Raw genomic sequence first — 25,947 nt, 5'->3', positions numbered from 1 at the left:
ATTTGCTGTCCTACACAAAAACCATTTCCTATTTTCTGTAAAAGAAAAGAAACTGTCTCTAAACGGCTTTGTGTAGTTCACTTTACATTTAAAGGTACAAGGTGTCATGTTACTTCATCCCAAGTAATGCATATGTCGGGGTACATACTTTTTAGCACAGTCCTATCACTGCACATTTTACCCTACCCATGTTGTTTTAAATGTTAGCAGTTCCTTTATAACATCCTGTGCTATGTTCATATATTTGTGTTGTCCAAGCTTTATACTATATTAATGTGGACCTTTTTTGTGCCCACTGCTGGCTTCCCATTTCAGCTGCATATTCTTAAGCTTCCTTTTGTGTGGCCTCTAAGCTTATCACCGATACTGTACAGTTTGGCTAGAGCTCAATCATTCTTTCCTGTTATTGGGCTCAAATCCCTTCCTTCATCCTGGATATTTTATTGTGTCTGAGCAGTATGTCACTACTACAGGCGCAGGTGTGCACTATTGACTTAATTACCATTATTTTGTTTTTCCAAACTATTATTTAATTTTTCCATCTTCACTAATCTAAAGATACGATCAGTCTTCATTTTGCTCTGCGAATTATGGCATTCCATTTTGTAGAATTACGACGTGAACTGGCATACTGTCCTAAAGGGCCCTTGTAATGCTGGCAACATTTTATGTGATAATTTCTCCACCTTCCATGGCAACATTTCTTGAAATATCCCAAATATCATAAATTGGTTATACTCCCATCTTTAAAATTATTCTGGCACCTAGTTGTGACGGACTGTTTAATCCACTTTTGCTTTCAGAGTATTAAATATTAAGGTACGATTTTGGCAAATGCAGGGCAGTAAAGACAATCTGCTATACTGTAATATCATTGTATTTTCCTAAGAGGAACATATTTACTTACACTGTGGTTATGCACAGTATAGCCGGCTTAGACCATCTGTAAGACAAAACCTATATGTGAAAGAAGTCTGTTTTTTTTTGCCTTTATAAGGATCAAATTACTAGCTTTTCCTCTTAAAATACAGTATTGCATTGTAAAAAATGGAGAGAGAAAAATGCATTGTGGACTGGAATTAAAAATAGAAATATGATATATCTATGTTATGGACAGTATATTATAAATGACTGAATAGTATTCGAGCTACATGGTATGGTTAACATCCAGAGGGGACCGAGGATGGTCATATGCTCGCAGAGCTCCCTTCCCCAGCTCCACAAACTAAGGTCATCCGCAAGCCCTGAAGTTTTCCAGTGCCATCGGCACACCATGAGAAGCAGAGTACCTCCACCGCAGCATCACAGGTCTATCCAGCGCTGATCACTGGAGCTATAGCCCACGAACCGCAGCAGCCCATATATGAATTCCAGCTCTGCCCACCGCTGCCGACTGCGCTGCCACAGCACTGTGTATGGTACTGATGTCCCTACTGCTGCGGATGGGCCTCACAGGCCTCTGGATCCTGTGTTGTGCACCCTCTCTGGCCACCTCCACCACACCCCTTGCTGCTGCATTCACAGCACTACTCCCTTTTCTACAAGAAGCTTTAATCTCATCCTTTACATTTATTTACCCCATAATTTTGTTGGTTCTAGCCTGTCCCTCTATTTTTTTTTTCTTTTTAATTGTCACCTCTGTATCTACGGTGTGTTTTGTTTTTCTACCTTGCACTTACGCCTTCTATAAACTGCTTTCTACATCTGTCTGATACCTATATTTGTTTTCTTCCTGTAACCCCTTATATGCATGATATATAATACTACTAGACACGTCCGTTTTCCGATATATGCATTAGGTCAGTGGTAGCCAACCCTGGTCCTCAAGAGCTACCAACAGTTCACTTTTTCCAGCTCACCTAGCAGGTGCACAGGTGTAGTCATTACTAACTGAAACATTTTAAAAGGTTCCACAGTTGGAGCTAATTACTTCACTAGTGATTCTGTGTGGAGACCTGGAAAACGTGAACTGTTGGTAGCTCTCGAGGACCAGGGTTGGCTACCCCTGCCTTAGGTCTTCCTTGTATGGCTTATTTTACACAGTATAACCTTCATAGTGCGCCCAACATGTCTGCCTCACCTTGTAATCTTGTGGATGGGGTGAAAAATACATGGATCTGACGGTTATGTTGGAGCCTACTCCTAGCATTAGGATGCTGCAACCATCCATTTTGTGTCATTACTTCTAGCCGTGACCTTTTCTACCCAAGTGCAATCCTATGTAGTGCACCCAAGATGGCTGCCTCGTCTTGAGGGGTCGGATTATATAACCCGTAGAAGTTGTAACCAAAATGTCTGCACCAATCCTGCAATTTCTCTGGGTTCTGTTTGCTTTTTATTTATTTCTGTGTGGTTTTCCTACTTGCTGTAATAAGAAGTCCTTTGTACTGTGTACTATGTTTTTGATATCTGTAAAGTGACTTTGAGTACTGTTGATGAAAAGCGCAATGTGAATAAAATAATAATTCTTAATATTATTATTATTATTATTATTCTTTCCAAGTATATGAAGCAGGTGCATATATATAGTAGAAAAGATAAATCATGTGAGCTCCCTGATATCTCCTAACTCCAGAGTTTGTGTCTTTCTCCAGCCCTCAGACGTTTGCTGCGCTGATGTTTTTGGACCTGTGTTTTTGTAGTCTCTACCTTTGATGAATATAAATATAGTAAGGCTAATACATAGTCCAATGTCCTTTATATATGGTCATATTTATTTCTTCAGACAGAGTTCATCATTGCTGAAGCATTTTGTAATCTATAAACCTGAAGAGATCTCTTGTAATTTAAGTCTGTTTCATGGTCACATCCTGCGATCAGGAACATTTTATTCCACTGAGCTAATCATCCTCTATACAGTGGAGGCAGCAGACGAGATTTTATTGCCTGACCACAGACAGTCTTTATCCAACAAGCATGTTTGATTCCATTGTAGTATCTTGGGGGAAATTAAATGATGTAGTATCTGTAGAAATGAAATAATGTCCATTTCATATTTTGAATACTTCAAGCAATTTGCATAAGGGAAACTATTTTCTTAAGTCTTTGGAACTTAGACTTTTTTACCGTTGATGTCTTAATGTTCCATATTGTCATATCAGGAACATAAAAGAAATCCACAAATGTGTCTAAGGGGAATATTTACTACTTTGTGACTTTTCTTCGGTTTTTATCGATTTTAAGTTAATAAAAATCACTCTAAATCGATGGTTTGTTTCCAGCACTAAAACACACATTTACTAACATTTAAAAAAAATAAAAATAAACTCAGGCCTGTGGCTCTCCAGCTGTTGTGAAACTACACATCCCAGTATGTTCTGCCACAGTTTTAGCATTTCCTAATAGCAAAAGTGTAGAAGTGCATGCTGGGACTTGTAGTTTCACAACAGCTGGATATCCACAGGTTGGCTAGACCTGCCCTAAGTAGTAGATAGTGAATTAGATCCACATGGCTTGTCAGGACGTTACAGAAATTACCAGACTTTTAGGAAATGTTTAGGTTGGCAGTATAGAAACAATATAAGAAAAAGAAGGCTACATCACGCCCAATCCGTATTTGCAGAAAATTGGAAGGCTGCAAACTTGGGGTTTAAACCAGTTCCCCTTTAGAAAAAATTCTATTAACCACTAGTAGCGCCTTAACCAAGTCTTTAATTAAAAAATCCAACTCATGTATAAAAAAAACACTATTTAATAAAATAAAAAACAAATCAGTTGCATAACAAAAAATAGTAAAATATTGTTGGATAGAGCCTGTCACGGACTGAGGTTGTCAATCCGGTATCTGATTTTGGTTTGATGAGGTGTCAGTGTGCAGTGATGTAAAAGTGGCTGGTCTGGCGAGCAGATCCCTGCCCCCTGTCTGGGTGCTTGGTTAATAGGATGGCAGGACTAAGAAACAGTTGAGATGACTCATTGGAAGTTGTGAACAGATTAGAACAAAAGGAACAGATTATAAACTGAGCTAACAGGACTGAGAGACTGTGCTTATCGTCTGAAACCGATGGACTAAGCATATCAGCTGGGACTGATGGTCTGTGTGTATCGGCTGGAACAGTCAGTCTACATTTATCGGCTGGAACCAATGGAGCCAGAGTTGTTGGATGGAAAAGCACTGGAAACACTGATGATCTGCCCCTTTTATCCCCCCTGGCCAGCGGGGGTTGGCTTTAAAAGTCAACTGATCCGGAACCAGCTCAGGATTGGCAGTGAGCCAGTCAGCTGACCTCAGCTAACATGGCGGCGCACCGTTCCCGTAGCACACTGAGGATTGTCACTTTGTGCTGTATGCCTATCCTGACGTCCAATGTCCTTCATGATTATATAGAAGGGTTCAGCACTTCAGTCTGTGCTATTCCTAGCAAGTGGGGATTTTAGCTTTGTAATAAGCTCCACAAGAGACAGGTTAGTAGGTTTACCTCTTCAGATAAGTCATTATCACAGTGATCTGATACATCCTTTTTGTTAGAAATATGGATACGGAAGCAACTGCTAGACCAATCATACACTGAAGGTATTTTCTAGACTTGATCTTGCTTTTTTGCAATAGACAATGTTTTAAAAAAAAATTCTATTTACCTTCTTACTTATTACTGGGGATATCATTTACGAGAAAACCCCTTCCATTTGGAGGCTTAGGGGCACTCATATTATTGGCTAAATTTTTCCCAGAAAAATTAACACGCCTATCATGCCCCTTTTTCAATTACTTCAGGTCTGTACGATCCCAATTCTGTGCTATCCAATTGAAAACAATTGGGCGTGATAATTTTTCCAGCAAAAACCCGCAATAAATGGGAAAAAAAATTGTAAAAATCAGCCTGTACCCTAAAAAGCTACAAATAAATATTGAGTAACAGTGTAGCTGTTTGTTACTGTACCAAAGAAAAATATTTTGAGCTTTTAAAATGGCTAATTGCATTTTTTAAGTAATTTTTTTTTAAATATTCATTTAAATAAATACTTTAGATTTGGGGTGCATAAAAATGTTTCAAACAAATTTTTTTGGGGGGTAATTTGCGACTACTTTAATTTATCTATATTGTTTATTGTTTTTTGTAAATCCCACCTGTCCCATCCATACAACACCCCAATATACCTGTCCCACATCTTTTCACCTATTACTCTGTACTTTGCAGAATTTCACCTTAATAATGACATGTAATTATTGGCCCAATCAGGCTAATTGAGAATGTCCAGTGCCTAATTAGTCGGGGGTTGTGCAGTGGGTGATGAACCAAGGGCCTAATTCAGATCTGATCGCAGCAGCAAATTTGTTAGCGAGTGGGCAAATCATGTGCACTGCGGGGGGGGGGCAGATATAACCTGTACAGAGAGAGTTAGATTTGAATCGAAATTGCAGTGTAAAAATAAAGCAGCCAGTATTTACCCTGCACAGAAACAAAATAACCCACCCAAATCTAACTCTCTCTGCACATGTTATACCTGCCCCTCCCCCCTGCAGTGCACAAGGTTTTGCCCATTATCTAACAAATTTGCTGCTGCGATCACATCTGAATTAGGCCCCAAGTCCTGACAGTGCACCTGCTGAGAAGCTGTGCAAAAAAAGGAACGTTACTTCCTATAGAAATTAACTCTGCAGAAGTTCTTGTGTTTAATTTATTACCAGAAACCTTCAGCTGCTCAAATTTTTTCCCGTTTTTTTAATTTTTATTTTATTTTATTTTTATCGTGTTCAATTGAATGTGCCTCATAGCATCCTGTTGATTTTCTGCTCATATTAAACAAAACATTAGCTGGTGGACAATTCATGTCCACACTGTGTATATTTGGGACTGACCAGGGGGCTCTATGATAGAAAGTCACTGGAGACAAATAGATTAACAGTGAAGTATAAACCTGGTAGTAATAAAAAAAGCAGATTCCATATAATCACTTAATTTTCTTGAGTTTAAGAGGGTGATATAACCGATCTAGCAGAGCTGACTAAAATATACCCTGGGCAATGTCAATTTGAGATTATGGATAATTATGGACATATATTGGTCTGCCACCGAGGGGGAGCCTAACCTATAGCTATGATCACAGATTCCTTGGTAGAGGTTTCAAATCTTCAGTATAATGTGTCCTGTATTTAGGGACATCTTTAGTGATCATTATCATTTTAAAGCTTGTTAGGTGGTGGTGAGTATTCATAGGAATCTCCTATAATTCTTAAGAAATAGAATAAAAGTTAAGTTTTAATGTAAATTTATTTATCATACTATAACAGACATCTTCTAAAGCATGCATCTAGCAGAGAGTCTTCTTTTATCCCTAAATAAGGGTTTCATAGCTGTACTCCAAATTTCAGAATTATCAGATGATGCTGTGGGTCTTTTAGAGAGTAAGTTTATGATTTATGAGGTAGAGCAGTGGTTCTCAAACTCGGTCCTCAGGACCCCACACGGTGCATGTTTTGCAGGTAACCCAGCAGGTGCACAGGTGTATTAATTACTCACTGACACATTTTAAAAGGTCCACAGCTGGAGCTAATTATTTCACTTGCGATTCTGTGAAGAGACCTGCAAAACATGCACTGTGTGGGGTCCTGAGGACCGAGTTTGAGAACCTGTGAGGTAGAGGCTACTATGAAATGATTAATCAATAGGAAATCTCTGTGCTGATTAACCCTTATTGAATAAGAGCCTGCCTCTCCATACTCTATTCTATAGTGGCCAAGGGCTGCTTCAGTCAGTTGAAAGCCACGGTTAACGTTTCTAATTGGATTTTCAATCCTGATTGATCATACCTAAAAAGTTATTTTGAATGTAAAAATCTGTGATTAAAACTCATAGAGCCAGTTCTAAATGAGATCAGCCTGACCATAAAAAGTCCATCTACTGTATAGTGGCAGTCATTTATATGGATACCTTGCTACTCCAGTCAATAATACAGCACAGTGCTTTGTCTTATAATTAGATCTGTTGCATACATGAAACGTTGAGTACAGACAAGTACATAAACTATTCTGACTGTTCTCATGTATTTTTGGAATAGAATAGAATAGAAGAGGAAAGAGTCTTGTGTCGTCGAGGGTGCTGAGGGGTGACACCCGATAGATATCTATAGATATTGTGAGATAAGTTATTTCCCAATTTCTCCACCAGTTAAAATCTCAAGCATTTTATAGGAATTGTGAGATATTGGGAGAAAAGTGAAAGATTACGGTACTAGAAAATAATGGTCTGTTTACCAAAAGGGTAAAGGTATGGATTTGCATCACATCCTAAGTACAGATACACAGTCATGTGTAAATTTAGTAAATACATGTAAGAACATTATTATTATTATTATTATTATTATTATTATTATTATTATTATTATTATTATTATTGTTACTATTATTATTATTATGTAATTATGTGGGTAATAGAGGACATTTCTGGGAAATTAATGTATACACACACCATATTATATTGTAGATGAAAAAAAAATCAAACAATTTTAAGTGTGTAGTTGTGGTATCACATCTGTTTGACAGTCTAAAAAAAAAAGCTTCTAACCTTTCCCTTATCTTGTTCCAAAGCGACTACGGGTAAGTGTCCAGAAGAGTATAACAAGTTAATGTAGAGAGAATTTAAACCAAGGCATGGAATTTTAGTCGAATGAATCACACATTTGTTTTTCTTTTTGTAGACGTTTAAAATTTGAAGTTCAACTCATCCTTGATCTTTTTTAGTCTTTTTTTGCAGTCCGATACATTAGGGGGTATTTATCAAAGCTCAGAGAGAGATAAAATTGAGAGATAAAATACTAGACAGTCAGCTTCTACCTTACATTTTACAGGCTATGTTTGAAATATGACAGGAACTGATAGGAAGGTACTTTTTCTCTCACAATTTTATCTCTCTTCAAGTTTTGATAAATACCCCCCTCCCCAATGTGTCTAGTTTTCCGTTATTTTTTTTAAACACATTTTTGCTTTGTCATATATTAGTAAACAGATATTTTCATCTTTATTTTTATCTATTTTTCTTTACTAATAATTAGAGTTTTGAGATGGCATGTCGATTTTTTTTAAACTTGTTTTTAATAAATGTTTATATTAAATTAAGACAATGTTAAAAGTGATTAAATTTGCTTCTTTTTTTTAAAGCTTTAATTATCAGAATAATGACTGTACAGTTAAAGTGAAATGTGGCCTCCCGTAGGCAAAATAACCAGTGATCAGTATTTGTTTCCCATCCATATTTGAAAATCAATGTAACTTATGTGCGAAATGGCCTTATGAGTTTGTTTATATAACGTGTATATATAATGTGTTTATGTATGTAATAAATAAATACATACATACATACATACATACATACATACATACATACATACATACATATTACATGGTTCTATACTAAACTGTAATTGTATGTTTTAGGGGGGTGTTTATCAAACCTCCAAGAGAAAAAAAAAAGAGATAAAGTGCTAATCAATCATCTTCTACCTTACAATTTGTGTTTGAAAAATTACATTTCCGAGCTGATTGGTTAGTACTTTGGTGGTCATTCCGAGTTTGATCGCTAGCTGGTTTCATTCGCTGCGCAGTGATCATGCAAAAAAATGGCACGCATGCGTATGCGGCGCAATGCGCATGCGTATGCGGCGCATGCGTATGCGGCGCAATGCGCACGCACGTCGTACTATTACAACGAACGATGTAGTTTCACACAAGGTCTAGCGAAGCATTTCAGTCGCATTGCTGGCCGCAGAGTGATTGATAGGAAGAGGGCGTTTCTGGGTGTCAACTGACCGTTTTCAGGGAGTGTTCGAAAAAACGCAGGCGTGCCAGGAATAACGCAGGCGTGGCTGGGCGAACGCAGGGCATGTTCGTGACGTCAAAACAGTAACTGAATAGTCTGAAGTGATTGCAAGCGCTGAGTAGGTATTGAGCTACTCTGAAACTGCACAAAAATATTTTGTTGCCGCTCTGCGATCCTTTCGTTCGCACTTCTGCTAAGCTAAAATAAACTCCCAGTGGGAGGCGGTATACCGTTTGCACGGCTGCTAAAAACTGCTAGCGAGCGAACAACTCGGAATGACCACCTTTGTCTCTTACAGTTTTATCTATCTCGGAGCATTGATAAGTATACCCCCTAATGTCATAATGGACATCGTTTTAACTTTTGACTGACACAAGGTCAGTAAGCATATGGTGAATGTTTTTATTGTTTTCTTTATATTCTTTTATTGTTAGTATTCATTAACACTTATCACTGTAATGTTATTTCTGGAATTAGTACAAGTTCAATCAGAGGGTTTCAATTGAATGATTCATTAACACACCTATTAATTCAAAACATTAGGTAATCAACACTACCCTTGTTTTCATCTACAATGGTTGCTGCCATATTGGGATCTAGAAAAATGACCTAGTGGTGGCCTGAAATATTGACGACAAGCCTTAGTGTCTGATATAGATACTCGCACATACACACACGTGTGTGTATGTATGTATGTATGTATGTATACTACATAAAATATGCAGTGTGCATGTTCTTGGTTAGTATACTTAGTGCAAATGACTTAAATTATGTTCAGACATTATTTTATCAAATTATTTAATGTGCAGGGTCTTAGGATATATTGCCCACAAAGAACTACCTTGCTTGTACAGCTCTGCCATTTTTGTTGGATATTTTATGCAAGTATGTGGAGAACTGCATTTATTATGCTATAGGATTAGAATTAACACATACATTAAGCTATGAAACTTTTTAAAAGCATTGCAAAATGATAATACTAATTAAAGAACTGCATTGAAAAGTAAACTTAACTAGAAATTTTGATGCATGCTAGCTGTTTTCAGCTCTTTTTAAAAGAAGATGGGTTTGGTGAAATGAGTGGTTATTATGTTAATATTCGTATTTCCTTGCGTGGAAGTACCATTTAAACCTAAAAGTTTGTATTCAGTTAAATGTTAAGTTAAATATAAATATATATATATATAAATATATATATATATATATATATATATATATACACACAATCCAGTGGTAGACACCCGAAAACGGGTGTGTAATCACGGCACTGCAGGTTTTCCAATGAAGCTAATATATTTATTGACGTTTTAGGGCTACAAACGCCCCGTCCTCAGAAGTGAAGCAGGTTTCGGGGCTACAAACGCCTTGTCCTCAGAAGTGAAGCAGCTTTGTAGCCCCAAAACATCAATAAATATATTAGCTTCATTGGAAAACCTGCAGCGCCCCGTGCCGTGATTAAACACCCGTTTTCGGGTGTCTACCACTGGATTGTGTATAATACTGACAAGGGCACACAGCTGACAGTGTTCACCAATGTGGAGTGCCGAACCGACAATTTTAGATTTATATATATATATATATATATATATATATATATATATATATAAAATCTTATTATACATACACATAAAACCCTAACATAACAGGAGTTTGTATGTTCTTGCCATGTTTGTATATTTGTGTGAGTTTCCTCCAACAATCCAATAATATACTAAAGTTTTTTGGGTTCTGACTAAAAAAAATCTACCCTTGAGCATATATAATATTTTTTTATAACTGATACCAAAGGGCTATCCTATTAGCCCCGATAAGCCGGCACAAGCTGCAGCTTATCAGGGCTTTCCTGTATTGCATCGGGTGCCGGCTCCTGACAGCTCCCGGTGCAGCTCTCCCCAGTCACATGTGCTCCTTCGCCATGTGACCGCTGCCAGGGGTGAAGAAGAGGGCTATGCGGGCCACGACTTTCCTGCCAGGGATCCCAGCGCTGAGTGCTGGCTCCCGGGCTGCGTCACCCTCCCTGCAGTCATAGTCTGCTGCGGCGCGGGCATAGGCACTGCAGGGCACTGGGCAGGCGAAACCAAATTTCCGTCACATCCCCCAACCCGGCTGCAGGGGGAGTGAAGTTTCTTCACTCTCCCGTCACCCGGCCCCATAGCCCTGCATGCTAGTATGGACGATATTGTCCATATTGGCATGCGGGTATAAATGAGCCGCCACAAACGATGAATGAGCGTGGGGCCGCGCATCATTCATCATTGGTGCATACACACTGAAAGATATGAACGATATCTCGTTCATATCTTTCCGTGTAATCGGCCAGTGTGTAGGGCCCATTACAGATGTAAGGGGATGCATAAAGATAGAGGGTGACACACTTGAATTGAAAAGTACTTGTATAAGCTAATTTCTTTCTCTTTAAAATGATAAATTACTAATAGATTTATAAAGCAAGCGTCTTTGTTGCAAATAATTCAGTAATCTGTAATTCTGATTAGTATTCAGTGTGTCTGGTGTGTCTAAATTAGATCATAGCAAACAGGGACAATACTGCATTTGCTTTGGCAGTTTTTGTCTTCCTAAAAAGTACTCCTGTATCGGGCAGCAGTGTCTTGTTTAGTTTGAAGGCATGTATCATGGTTTAAACATTATAAAGATCTCCTTTAGGGAATGTTTACAGCTTGTTTGCAGTTTATTTTTAGTAGCTTTAGGCACACAGAAAATATAGTGGCTCAGTAAAAACTGGAAGATTTGTAAAGTTTAGCAAATATGTTTGGACATTTACATTCAGACAGTTATTTATAGGGGGGGGGGGGGGGGGAAACATTTCCTCAACATAAATTGTTCTTTCTGGACTTTAAAATATACACTTCATTACATATTCTACTCAAGTGAGACCTATCCAGAATAGTTTTTGTTTGTTTGTATCATTTAAATGTCCTTACATACAGCATGTATATGGCCCACAAGATGATCAATACTGATAAGCATCTGACCGAGATTAGTTGGAACAGGCAGTAGATTTGGTTGGGTCAGAATGCTGGATGTTTTTATATTTTCTCGCACAAGAGCATTGCCGAAACTGAGAGGTCAGACCAAAATTTAAAGGAATAAAGCTGGGTTATGTTTGTTAGTGGCTGTTCATGCATTTGCAGGTTATTCCGAATTGTATTGTTTTGATCAAAATTAAAACATAATATATTAAATCTGTAGTCATTCTGTGCATGAAAAAAATGTATCAAAAACAAACTTTGTTGTGAATAACCCCCTTTCAGAGACTGCACCACTTTCTGTTCAAAGCTTATACAATGGATTTGGCCCTCTTTAGATGTTTGGGGGTCTATTCATGTAGAAAATGAAAACAGAATTGCTACTTATCACTATACATCGCATCGCTTTGATGCGATATATAGCTGTAATAAGTAGCAATTCGTGTATACTCACCCTTCCGACGATGCGCTGCGGTGTCTGGGTCTCCTGCGGTGAGGTAATCTCCAGCGGTCCCTCCCTGCGATGCGCGGAGTCCAGCGGCAGGTCCCTTTGCGCATGCGCAGGTTGTTGATCTCCCGGCAGGCCGCAGTGGTTGCTGGGAGGTCGGGGGCGGAGCCAGCGCCAGGTGCCGAGCAGAGAGCAGGGAAGCATTGAGCTTCCCTGCCGTCTCCGCACTACAGTTCAGGTTACGCCGTCCTGAGATGGCGAACCTGAACTCCATGGAGAAGCGGAAAGCAGAGCTTTCCGCACCTTCATGAATCGCACTCACCATACAAAGGTATGGTGATGCGATTCAGGCACAGAGCGGGGGTGCCGCTGGAGAAGTCAGAGACTTCTCCACGGTAACCCGCTCTGTGTATTGCAGTAGGCAGAGAAAAGCCCTGTTTAACGCAAAACAGGGCTTTTCACTGCTACATGAATAGACCCCTTGGTGAGACTACCTCACCAGGTAACCTTGCCTCTTCAACAGCATAGGACTGACTGTAAGAGGAACACAGGAGCCCTTCTTGGTTTCCAGCTAGAGAGAGTGCGTTGGTAACATTTCTCAGTATGAGGTAGTGCAAGTATAAGGGTCTTGTAACCGTATATTCGTATTTCAGGGCTTTTAGTTGCTCCTCTTGAGTTCTCTACATTTATTGAAATCTGAGAGTGACTCCCAAAAAAAAAAAACATTTTTTTTGTTACTGTATTGTAGCTATATTAATAAACTGGATCAAAAAGGTAATTTAACAAGTCAAGTAATATTGTAGTTGGATAAAGTACTACAAACCTTGATGATTTCACCTGCTGTATGTGTATATTTCCAGCTGCTTCTTTATATGTAGTATAGTATAGTCTTATCCATCTCTCAGGATGTGAGTTTACTGTAAAACACCTGCATATCCATCTGACAATGTTTTTTCTTCTTCTTTTTCTTTTAGGATTTTGCATCTAGAGCTAAACTTGCAGTTCAAAAGCTTGTGCAGAAAGTTGGATTCCTTGGAATCCTGGCCTGTGCTTCAGTAAGGTTTTAACAGATTTCTGATTACTGTATTTGTCCTCCCATTATCATTCTATGTTTTGAAAGTGCTTTCTATATCGGCTATATGCAACCTGATCCATTCCAGTAGCTGCTTATGGCATTTGCCCCCTACCCAAACCTCTCCCCACCCCCACCCCCCCCACCCCCACACATCACTCACACCAAATAATAATATTGTCTTTTACAGGTAGACTACAAGTCTCAGCAAGCCTCCCCTGCATGCCGGCTCTTGGCAAACCACAGTTGGGTTTCCCACTTCCCCAGGAATCTCCGGCATTGGCTGAATAGTTGGGAGGGTTAATGCTTTGGCTGGGGTGCCCCCATTGTGTTTTCCCCTGGTTGTGGCATTACCACCCTGCTAGTGGTGTCTGGTGCTGTTTCTTAAAATATGGGTTAATACCGGTGCAGGCATCTGCAAAGCATATTGCTCTCAGGCGGGACTTTTGGGCACAAACACAACTGAACCATTCACACTATTATTTAAACACATTTGCATACACCATCGGAAAACACAATTTTTAGTAAATGGCAAATCTGTGTTTGATCTTGAAAAACTCACATATCCCTGCAATGCCAATCATATTTAAACTTGGGGCAAACGCGATTCTTAGTAACTTTACCCCATAGCATCCAGGTGTGCCAGAATACTGTCCTTGCTAGATTACCAAAGGGATCAAAGTTAAGAATTTTTATTTTTATTTTTTATACTGGCTGCAATACTTTCTGTTTTGTCCATTTGCACTAGTCACCATCTGTGTTTCCATTGCACTGCAGTCTTTTCTTCTCTGACTTGCAGGGCAAGTTGTGTGATATGGAAACCTGCTGCTCCAATCATGATCAGTCTTCAGGACAGAAAGGGGGAAATCCAATTAGCAGTGGTAAATTAAAGCTGCTAATAGAGTCCCCGTGGCTATACTATTAGCCCCGATGCCAGTGCGCTTATCATCCAGTGGCACTTATTGAGGATTATGTGAGGCACGCAAAGTATAATTCCTGATAAGCAGCCCTACAGAGTGGCAATAACACATGGGTATGGGAACTTATCCTGGATCCCATGTGTTATTACCTGAAAACTGATTATTTTTTTTGCAGAAAAAAAACTAGCTTTAATAGGATAGCCTGATACCATTGGGCTAAAATTGCGATATTTGGCAGGGGTTTTTTTCCGAAAAAATTAACGGGGCTAATAGGATATTGGTTAAAGCATTGCATAGGCCCGTGCTGGTGCACACATCTCTCTGCTGGTTCCTGGTAAATATTCACCCATCCACTAGAAAAAGACAAAACCAAATGGTGTTATAAGTTAATAAAATATGTATCCCATTATTGATATGTAGGCACTTTGTAAAGGATAGGTTAGCTGCCAGTCACGAGTTTGTATCCCCAAATATTATGTAGCAGGAAAAAGGACAGTGCTATAAAAGGTATCCGGTCTATAGATCTACACTAAAAAGGTTTTCTTTTTTTGCATTTGTACAACTTTTGCTGCATTTACTATCCGTTTCACAATCACAAACTATTACCTTTAGTAACCGCACCCGAAGTGTGGCGAGCAAAGCATTTCATAAAATTGACTATCCAAGTCACAAACTGTCACCATTACTAACCTTGTGGCAAGTGGAGCGGAGCAAGCCACCGTGCCCGAAGCATGGCAGGTGAAGTGAAACCGCGAAGGGGCGTATTTAAAAAAATTGAGGTAGAAAAATGTTTAAAAACAGAAAACACCCAAAAAAATTGCTGTCAATCTTTTGACCTTTTTTTTTTTTTTTTACTGTTGACCGTTTGACTGTCGTCCTTTTACCGTCGACCTAATTACTTTTTAATCTTTTTAGGGGTATATTCAATTGCGGTCGAATTGCGAAATTGTCGAAAAACGGGGCATTTTCGACACAAAAAACCTGTCGAATTGGATTCGACAATTCAATACAGTACTTTTCAACAAAAAACCTGCCGTTTAATTTTCGAATTTTTTTCAGTTCGACATTTTTTCAATTCGACATGTCTGCAATGTTAAAAATGCGGCTTTTCGACAAAAGTATATTCAATTGAAGAATGTCGATTCGACAACAGTGCTTTTCGACAGTCATTTCGTCAATTTCATTCCGCCTCATTTTTCTGTCGTGATCTAATAATTTTTTTTAAAAACATGTATTTTTTGTGCTTTTTTGATTGCTAATAGCATATCTATTTATTTCTCTGACGTCCTAAGTGGATGCTGGGACTCCGTAAGGACCATGGGGAATAGCGGCTCCGCAGGTGACTGGGCACAACTAAAAGAAAGCTTTAGACTACTGGTGTGCACTGGCTCCTCCCACTATGACCCTCCTCCAGACTTCAGTTAGAATCTTGTGCCCGGCTGAGCTGGATGCACACTAGGGGCTCTCCTGAGCTCCTAGAAAGAAAGTATATTTTAGGTTTTTTATTTTACAGTGGGATCTGCTGGCAACAGACTCACTGCAGCGAGGGACTAAGGGGAGAAGAAGCGAACCTACCTAACTGGTGGTAGCTTGGGCTTCTTAGGCTACTGGACACCATTAGCTCCAGAGGGATCGACCACAGGACCCGACCTCGCTGTTCGGTCCCGGAGCCGGGCCGCAGGCCCCCTTACAGAGCCAGAAGCAAGAAGATGGTCCGGAAAATCGACGGCAGAAGACTTCAGTCTTCACCAAGGTAGCGCACAGCACTGCAGCTGTGCGCCATTGCTCCTCATACACACTTCACACTCCGGTCACTGAGGGTGCAGGGCGCTGGGGGGGGGGCGCCCTGAGGGCAATATAAGACACCTTGGCAGGCAAATCTACACCATATATAGTCAGGAAGGCTATATAGGTGTAAAAATACCCCTGCCAGAATTCCAGAAAAAGCGGGAGAAGTCCGCCGGAAAAGGGGCGGGGCCATCTCCCTCAGCACACTGGCGCCATTTTTCCCTCACAGCTCCGCTGGAAGGACGCCCCCTGGCTCTCCCCTGCAGTGTCAAGCTACATAAGGTTAAAAAAGAGAGGGGGGGCACTAAATTTAGGCGCAGTATATATAATATAAGCAGCTATAAGGGAAAAACACTCATTTATAGTGGGATCCCTGTGTTATATAACGCTCTGGTGTGTGCTGGCATACTCTCTCTCTGTCTCCCCAAAGGGCTTTGTGGGGTCCTGTCCTCTGTCAGAGCATTCCCTGTGTGTATGCGGTGTGTCGGTACGGCTGTGTCGACATGTTTGACGAGGAGGCTTATGTGGAGGCGGAACAGATGCCGATAAATGTGATGTCACCCCCTGCGGGGTCGACACCTGAGTGGATGGTGCTGTGGAAGGAATTACGCGACAGTGTCGACTCCTTGCATAAAAGGTTTGACGACATACCAAATGTGGGACAGACGGCTTCTCAGCCTGTGCCTGCCCAGGCGTCTCAAAAGCCATCAGGGGCTCTAAAACGCCCGCTACCTCAGATGGCAGACACAGATGTCTACACGGATACTGACTCCAGTGTCGACGACGATGAGACTAATGTAACTTCCAATAGGGCCACACGTTACATGATTGAGGCAATGAAAAATGTGTTACACATTTCTGATGTTACCCCGGGTACCACAAAAAAGGGTATTATGTTTGGAGAGAAAAAACTACCAGTGGTTTTTCCTCCATCTGAGGAATTAAATGAAGTGTGTGAAGAAGCGTGGGCTTCCCCTGATAAGAAACTGGTAATTTCTAAGAGGTTACTAATGGCGTACCCTTTCCCGCCAGAGGATAGGTCACGTTGGGAAACATCCCCTAGGGTGGATAAAGCGCTCACACGCTTGTCAAAGAAGGTGGCACTACCGTCTCCGGATACGGCCGCCCTGAAGGAATCTGCTGATAGAAAGCAGGAGGCTATCCTGAAGTCTATATATACACACACAGGTGTTATACTGAGACCAGCTATTGCTTCAGCATGGATGTGCAGTGCTGCAGCTGCGTGGTCAGATTCCCTGTCGGAAAATATTGATACCCTAGACAGGGACACTATATTGCTAACCGTAGAGCATATTAAAGACGCACTCTTCTACATGAGGGATGCACAGAGGGATATTTGCCGGCTGGCATCTAAAATAAGTGCAATGTCCATTTCTGCCAGGAGAGGGTTATGGACTCGGCAGTGGACAGGAGATGCAGATTCTAAAAGGCACATGGAAGTTTTGCCTTATAAAGGTGAGGAGTTGTTCGGGGATGGTCTCTCGGACCTCGTTTCCACAGCAACGGCTGGGAAGTCTACATTTTTACCCCATGTTCCCTCACAGCCAAAGAAAGCACCGTATTATCAGGTACAGTCCTTTCGGCCCAATAAGGGCAAGCGGGTTAGGGGCGCGTCCTTTCTGCCCAGAGGCAGAGGTAGACGGAAAAAGCTGCAGCATACAGCCAGTTCCCAGGAGCAAAAGTCCTCCCTCGCTTCCTCTAAGTCCACAGCATGACGCTGGGGCTCCACAGGCGGAGCCAGGTACGGTGGGGGCCCGTCTCAAAAATTTCAGCAATCAGTGGGCTCGCTCACGGGTGGATCCCTGGATCTTTCAAGTAGTATCTCAGGGGTACAAGCTGGAATTCGAGACGTCTCCCCCTCGCCGTTTCCTCAAATCTGCCTTACCAACAACTCCCTCAGGCAGGGAGGCAGTGTTACAGGCAATTCACAAGCTGTATTCACAACAGGTGATAGTAAAGGTGCCCCTACTTCAACAAGGACGGGGTTACTATTCCACAATGTTTGTGGTACCGAAACCGGACGGTTCGGTGAGACCCATTTTAAATTTGAAATCCTTGAACACGTATATAAAAAAATTCAAGTTCAAGATGGAATCGCTCAGGGCGGTTATTGCAAGCCTGGTCGAGGGGGATTACATGGTATCACTGGACATCAAGGATGCTTACCTGCATGTCCCCATTTACCATCCTCACCAGGAGTACCTCAGATTTGTGGTACAGGATTGTCATTACCAATTCCAGACGTTGCCGTTCGGTCTATCCACGGCTCCGAGGGTCTTTACCAAGGTAATGGCCGAAATAATGATACTCCTTCGAAAGAAGGGAGTTTTAATTATCCCGTACTTGGACGATCTCCTGATAAAGGCGAGGTGCAGGGAGCAGTTGTTGGTCGGGGTAGCACTATCTCGGGAGGTGCTACAACAGCACGGCTGGATTCTAAATATTCCAAAGTCACAGCTGGTCCCTACGACACGTCTACTGTTCCTGGGGATGGTTCTGGACACAGAACAGAAAAAAGTGTTTCTCCCGGAGGAGAAGGCCAAGGAGCTGTCATCTCTAGTCAGAGGCCTCCTAAAACCAAAACAGGTGTCGGTGCATCACTGCACGCGGATCCTAGGAAAGATGGTAGCTTCTTACGAAGCAATTCCATTCGGCAGGTTCCATGCAAGAACCTTTCAGTGGGACCTGTTGGACAAGTGGTCCGGATCGCATCTTCAGATGCATCGGCTGATAACCCTGTCTCCAAGGACCAGGGTGTCTCTGCTGTGGTGGCTGCAGAGTGCTCATCTTCAAGAGGGCCGCAGATTCGGCATACAGGACTGGGTCCTGGTGACCACGGATGCCAGCCTTCGAGGCTGGGGGGCAGTCACACAGGGAAGAAACTTCCAAGGACTATGGTCAAGTCATGAGACTTCCCTGCACATAAATATTCTAGAACTGAGGGCCATTTACAATGCCCTAAGTCAGGCAAAACCCCTGCTTCAAAACCAGCCGGTACTGATCCAGTCAGACAACATCACGGCGGTCGCCCATGTAAACCGACAGGGCGGCACGAGAAGCAGGACGGCGATGGCAGAAGCCACAAGGATTCTCCGATGGGCGGAAAATCACGTGTTAGCACTGTCAGCAGTGTTCATTCCGGGAGTGGACAACTGGGAAGCAGACTTCCTCAGCAGGCACGACCTCCACCCGGGAGAGTGGGGACTTCATCCAGAAGTCTTCCAACTGATTGTAAACCGTGGGAAAGGCCACTGGTGGACATGATGGCGTCCCGCCTAAACAAAAAGCATGAAAAGTATTGCGCCAGGTCAAGAGACCCGCAGGCGATAGCTGTGGACGCTCTAGTGACACCGTGGGTGTACCGGTCGGTTTATGTGTTCCCTCCTCTTCCTCTCATACCAAAGGTACTGAGGATAATAAGGAGAAGAGGAGTAAGAACTATACTCATTGTTCCGGATTGGCCAAGAAGAGCTTGGTACCCGGAACTTCAAGAAATGATCTCAGAGGAACCATGGCCTCTGCCGCTCAGACAGGACCTGCTGCAGCAGGGGCCCTGTCTGTTCCAAGACTTACCGCGGCTGCGTTTGACGGCATGGCGGTTGAACACCGGATCCTGAAGGAAAAGGGCATTCCGGAGGAAGTCATTCCTACGCTGATTAAAGCTAGGAAAGAAGTAACTGCAAACCATTATCACCGCATATGGCGAAAATATGTTGCGTGGTGTGAGGCCAGGAAGGCCCCAACGGAAGAATTTCAGCTGGGCCGTTTCCTGCACTTTCTACAGTCAGGGGTGACTATGGGCCTAAAATTGGGTTCCATTAAGGTCCAGATTTCGGCTCTATCGATTTTCTTCCAGAGAGAACTGGCTTCACTACCTGAAGTTCAAACTTTTGTTAAGGGAGTGCTGCATATTCAGCCCCCTTTTGTGCCTCCAGTGGCACCTTGGGATCTCAACGTGGTGTTGGATTTCCTAAAGTCACATTGGTTTAGCCACTTAAAACCGTGGAATTGAAATATCTCACGTGGAAAGTGGTCATGATGTTGGCCTTGGCTTCGGCCAGGCGTGTATCAGAATTGGCGGCTTTGTCATGTAAAAGCCCTTATCTGATTTTCCATATGGATAGGGCAGAATTGAGGACTCGTACCCAATTTCTCCATAAGGTGGTATCAGCCTTTCATCTGAACCAACCTATCGTGGTGCCTGCGGCTACTAAAGACTTGGAGGCTTCCAAGTCGTTGGATGTAGTCAGGGTCCTGAAAATTTATGTTTCCAGGACAGCTGGAGTCAGAAAGACTGACTCGCTATTTATCCTGTATGCGCCCAACAAGTTGGGTGCACCTGCTTCAAAGCAGACTATTGCTCGCTGGATCTGTAGTACGATTCAGCTTGCACATTCTGCGGCTGGACTGCCGCATCCTAAATCAGTGAAAGCCCATTCCACGAGGAAGGTGGGCTCTTCTTGGGCGGCTGCCCGAGGGGTCTCGGCTCTACAACTTTGCCGAGCAGCTACTTGGTCGGGGTCAAACACATTTGCAAAATTCTACAAGTTTGACACCCTGGCTGAGGAGGACCTAGAGTTTGCCCATTCGGTGCTGCAGAGTCATCCGCGCTCTCCCGCCCGTTTGGGAGCTTTGGTATAATCCCCATGGTCCTTACGGAGTCCCAGCATCCACTTAGGACGTCAGAGAAAGTAAGAATTTACTCACCGGTAATTCTATTTCTCGTAGTCCGTAGTGGATGCTGGGCGCCCATCCCAAGTGCGGATTGTCTGCAATACTTGTATATAGTTATTGTTTAACTAAAGGGTTATTGTTGAGCCATCTGTTGAGAGGCTCAGTTGTTATCATACTGTTAACTGGGTATTGTATCACGAGTTATATGGTGTGATTGGTGGGGCTGGTATGAGTCTTACCCGGGATTCAAAATCCTTCCTTATTGTGTCAGCTCTTCCGGGCACAGTATCCTAACTGAAGTCTGGAGGAGGGTCATAGTGGGAGGAGCCAGTGCACACCAGTAGTCTAAAGCTTTCTTTTAGTTGTGCCCAGTCTCCTGCGAAGCCGCTATTCCCCATGGTCCTTACGGAGTCCCAGCATCCACTACGGACTACGAGAAATAGTCGGATGGGGGGGGCTGATAGCCTTTTGTGACAAAAAAAGAATATTTGTTTTTGTAGCAGAACTACAAGTCCCAGCAAGCCTCCCCCCGAAAGCTGGTACTTGGAGAACCACAAGTACCAGCATGTGGGGGGGGGGGGGAAACGGGCCCGCTGGTACCTGTTGTTCTACTACAAAAAAAATACCCAAATAAAAACAATACACAGACACCGTGATAGTACAACTTTATTACATACATGCACACCAACATACATACATACTTACCTATGTTGACACGAAGCAGTCGGTCCTCTTCTCCAGTAGAATCCAGGGGTACCTGTAAATAAAATTATACTCACAACAATCCTGTGTAGATCGGTCCTCTTCTGTTTGTAATCCACTTACTTGGCAAAATAAAAAAATATAAAACACGAACCACGCACTGAAAGGGGTCCCATGTTTACAAATGGGACCCCTTTCCCCGACTGGCGGGACCCCCCCGTGACTGCTGTCAAAGAGGGTCCCTTCAGCCAATCAGGGAGCGCCACGTCATGGCACTCTCCTGATTGACTGTGTGCGCCTGAACTGTCAGTCAGGCGGCGCACTGGAGATACAATGTAGCGCATAGGTGCTCCATTGTATCCAATGGTGGGAACTTTGCGGTCTGCGGTAGACATGGCGCTCCCTGATTGGCTGAAGGGACCCTCTTTACAGCAGTCACGGGGGGTCCCGCCAGTCGGGGAAAGGGGTCCCATGTGTAAACATGGGACCCCTTTCAGTCCGTGGTTCGTGTTTTTCGTTTTTTTATTTTGCCAAGTACGTGGATTACAAACAGAAGAGGAACGATCTACACAGGATTCTTGTGAGTATAATTTTATTTACAGGTACCCCTGGATTCTACTGGAGAAGAGGACCGACTGCTTCGTGTCAACATAGGTAAGTATGTATGTATGTAAGTGTGCATGTATGTAATAAAGTTGTACTATCACGGTGTCTGTGTATTGTTTTTATTTGGGTATTTTTTTTTGTAGTAGAACAACAGGTACCAGCGGGTTCGTTTCCCCCCCGCATGCTGGTACTTGTGGTTCTCCAAGTACTAGCTTGCGGGGGAGGCTTGCTGGGACTTGTAGTTCTGCTACAAAAAAACAATATTCTTTTTTGTCACAAAAGGTTATCAGCCCCCCATCCGCCACCCTTGGATGGGGGGGACAGCCTCGGCTTCACCCCTGGCCCTTGGGTGGCTGGAGGGGGGGACCCCTTGATTTAAGGGGTCCCCACTTCTCCAGGGTACCCCGGCCAGGGGTGACTAGTTGGGTATTTAATGCCACGGCCGCAGGGACCTATATAAAAGTGTCCCCCGGCTGTGGCATTATCTCTCTGAATAGTGGAGCCCGGTGCTGGTGTTAAAAATATGGGGGACCCCTACGTCTTTTGTCCCCCGTATTTTTTGCACCAGGACCAGGACCAGGCGCAGAGCCCAGTGCTGGTTGTTAAAATATGGGGCAACCCCTGTCAATTTCCCCCCCGTATTTTTACAACCAGGACCGGCTCAAAGAGCACGAGGCTGGTTATGCTTAGGAGGGGGGACCCCATGCAATTTTTTTCAGGATTTATTTAACACTTTTGTGCTGTCCATGAAGTCGAATACAGGCCGCCCACTAGTCGTCAATTGGTCCGTTTTTCGACAGCGGGGCTGTCAAATCCGTTATTTATTGAATATGTCGAATTCTGGTCCCGGGTGGAGGGTTTCGCCTGTCGAATTGTGTCGAATCCAAAAACTGTCGAATTCACGCCGGAATTTGACCGCAATTGAATATACCCCTTAATGTCTATTTTCTGTAGCAGAACCGCTATAAAATGCCCCTCACCAAAACTTTAAACTGCTTTGTTCATCAGAATAAACTGTCAGCAATAGATAAGTAAATCTTATAAGCACAACTTTAGTATTAGACTAACAAACTCACAATAAAAAGCAGCATTTAAGGAAGGACAATATTTCCTTAAGATATCTAAGCTTGTGTCAGTCTTACCATGTAGAATTTAAATCAAATGGACAGGACACAGTGTTGGGGGTTACGATTTCTGAACATTTAGGTGTACCATCAGGCTTATCTCTTCAATAGGATTATGGAATGGTCCAGAGCAGATACTACTAAACAGTGGGTACAGATGGAGTCAGACGTGGCTGTTCCTATTTCCATAAGCGCATGGCTCCCTACCCTTCCCAATATTTCCCACCCCACTATTGGGCTCACCGTAACCTGCTGGAATTTCCCTTAGAAAATCTTCTTCCATATCCTCACATGTTTTCTCATTCATGTACGATTCCTTTTTGGGACTGACCTAAGACTATTTTTGTTTTTGGTATGATGTGGGACTTTTCAGAATTGAATAGCTGACAAGTGGGGACAAAATAGCGACCTTTACTGATGTTCATGATAAATGGAACTTGTCTCTCGAGGAGCATTGGCATTATCTTCAAGTCTGCCACTTCCTACTACCTCTGGAGCCCTGCTTACAGCTCTTACGTCTTTGAAAGCTTGTGTACCAGCGATGTGGCCCCAACCTATGCTACTGTATCTCCCTGAGTTATAAATTTAGCCTAGCCCTCCCCCACTTTACTGAAATTTGTGACTGAGAGATTGGAAAGGAACTGGGTGAGGTTAATTGGGAGAAAAATTTCCGGCTAGCCTATGCTTGCTTCTCTAGTGTTTATGTAGTGGAGTTCCAGTATAAATTACGGTCCCATTGGTACGGATTCCCAGATACTCCCTCTAAGATGGTGCCTGTGGGCAAAATTTATTGCGTGATTTATATTGCGCTTTGATTTTATTATTTTATCTAATAAACAGGTTAATGAAAATGTAGTACAATTTAGTTTTAGAAATGCCTGTTTGTTAATTTAAACAACACTCATGGTACAAGTGAATGACAAAAAATATATATACCTGTATATACTTGTTTTATCTTTGTATCAAGATTGATGCGGTACATGAACCAATAGCACTTATTTGATGATTGCATTCCTCAAAATGAGTAGTATGTTCCATCTATCATTTACTTTTACTGGAATGAGTAATTAGTAAGCTAATGCAGGTCAGAATTTAGGATGTAAGATAACTATGCACCAGTTATCCTTTAAAGCAGTGATTCCCAAACTTTCTTGAATCACGGCACCCTACAGTATCAGCACCCCCTAGGATAAAAGTTTTTATATTGATACATTAAAAAAATCATTATTAAGTGCATTGTGCCTACCTGTCATCTTTGGGTTCAGTTATATGCTTGTGGACAGGGCTGTACTTCTGTTTGTCCACATGTTTTATGAATGGCAGCCACTAGCACTGGTTTTGCCTATCACTTTGACCGTAAATAATGTGATTTGGTCCTGGACCACCAACTTGAGGTACACAGTTTGGGAACCACTGCCTTAAACTCTTTTCACCAACATCTTTGTTGGTTCTATAATTTTTGTATTTGTTTATTGGTGTATCTTAGTATTGTTTGTTTTAAGTTTGCATACTTTCTACACATATTGACAACTGTTGTTATAAAAAAAAACAGAAAAACAACACATTTAATAACGTGTTTGGTTAATGGGAGATATGCAGTAATAATACATATTCAATGCAGACTGCTCACTTGGACTACAAGCATTATTTCCTAATATTAAAAGGAGAGGTTTAAAAATCTAATCTAATGTGAACTATATCTTGAAAGACATAATTGAGAATCTGCTGTTCAGCATTACAGCATGCAAACAAGTGCCTGTTTTGTCATTCTACAGTATTTGTTGAGTGACACACCTTCTGAGTAACAGAATTATTATCTGCGTGAGAGTTTAGTCATATCGCTTAACTCTTTCACCTCCAAATGATTCACCACTGAACCTTAACAATGCTGTTATACCTACAATATAGATAATTTAAATCGTGCACAGTACAGACATAGTATTGAAGGTGCTATGAAATGTGTTCAGCTGTGTGCCATGCATTTATTTATTACTGTGTCACAAAAGTGTTATTATGTGTTGTGTTTAGCCTTTTTTTGCAATTCTATTTTCAGATTCCCAATCCCCTATTTGATTTGGCAGGAATAACATGTGGACATTTCCTTGTTCCCTTCTGGACCTTCTTTGGAGCCACTCTGATTGGAAAAGCAATAATTAAAATGCACATCCAGGCAAGTTAATTTGTAATAAATTCTACATGTTTCAGAGAACAAAATGTACCACTTTTCAGACTAGTATATATGCGTGTCTGTGTTTGTATGTTTATGTGTCTGCATCTATTATATATTAACAGCACTGCCATCAGAAATTGTGGGGCCCAGTATAAATGAAAAGGGCAGTGCCCCCCACCTCCTCTATTACATGCACACCCTAAAGGCCTGGTTAATTCAGAGGTGTGACATTGAGTACTTGTACCCAGAGCAGGTGCATTCTATGAATCTCTCTCCATTGTGCTGATGCACCCCACAAGTTCCTCAAACCTCTCCATATATCTTCCAGATCTCCCCGCATCCCTTTTGACCTCTTACATACCACAGAACTGCCTGCGTAACATATTTTCTCTGACGTCCTAGTGGATGCTGGGGACTCCGTAAGGACCATGGGGGAATAGACGGGCTCCGCAGGAGACTGGGCACACTAAAAGAAAGATTTGGTACTACCTGGTGTGCACTGGCTCCTCCCTCTATGCCCCTCCTCCAGACCTCAGTTAGATTTCTGGGCCCGGCCGAGCTGGATGCACACTAGGGGCTCTCCTGAGCTCCTAGAAAGAAAGTATATATATTAGGTTTTTTATTTTACAGTGAGACCTGCTGGCAACAGGCTCACTGCAACGAGGGACTAAGGGGAGAA

General features: G+C 42.1%; 1 protein-coding gene across 5 annotated transcripts in view; it reads left to right on the top strand.

Moving 5' to 3' along the window:
* VMP1 (vacuole membrane protein 1) overlaps nt 1-25,947 on the top strand; it is a 361,547-nt gene that overhangs the window by 268,698 nt on the left and 66,902 nt on the right. For all 5 annotated transcript variants that reach the window (XM_063954047.1, XM_063954048.1, XM_063954045.1 and 2 more), the window contains exons 8-9: nt 13,166-13,246; nt 25,152-25,268. In XM_063954047.1, the coding sequence (XP_063810117.1) occupies nt 13,166-13,246; nt 25,152-25,268 (198 nt within the window). The remainder of the gene's footprint in view (nt 1-13,165; nt 13,247-25,151; nt 25,269-25,947) is intronic.

The sequence above is a fragment of the Pseudophryne corroboree genome, chromosome 2 (genome assembly GCF_028390025.1).
Source record: "Pseudophryne corroboree isolate aPseCor3 chromosome 2, aPseCor3.hap2, whole genome shotgun sequence".
Lineage (NCBI taxonomy): Eukaryota > Metazoa > Chordata > Amphibia > Anura > Myobatrachidae > Pseudophryne > Pseudophryne corroboree.
This window is presented reverse-complemented; position numbering and strand designations above follow the sequence as displayed.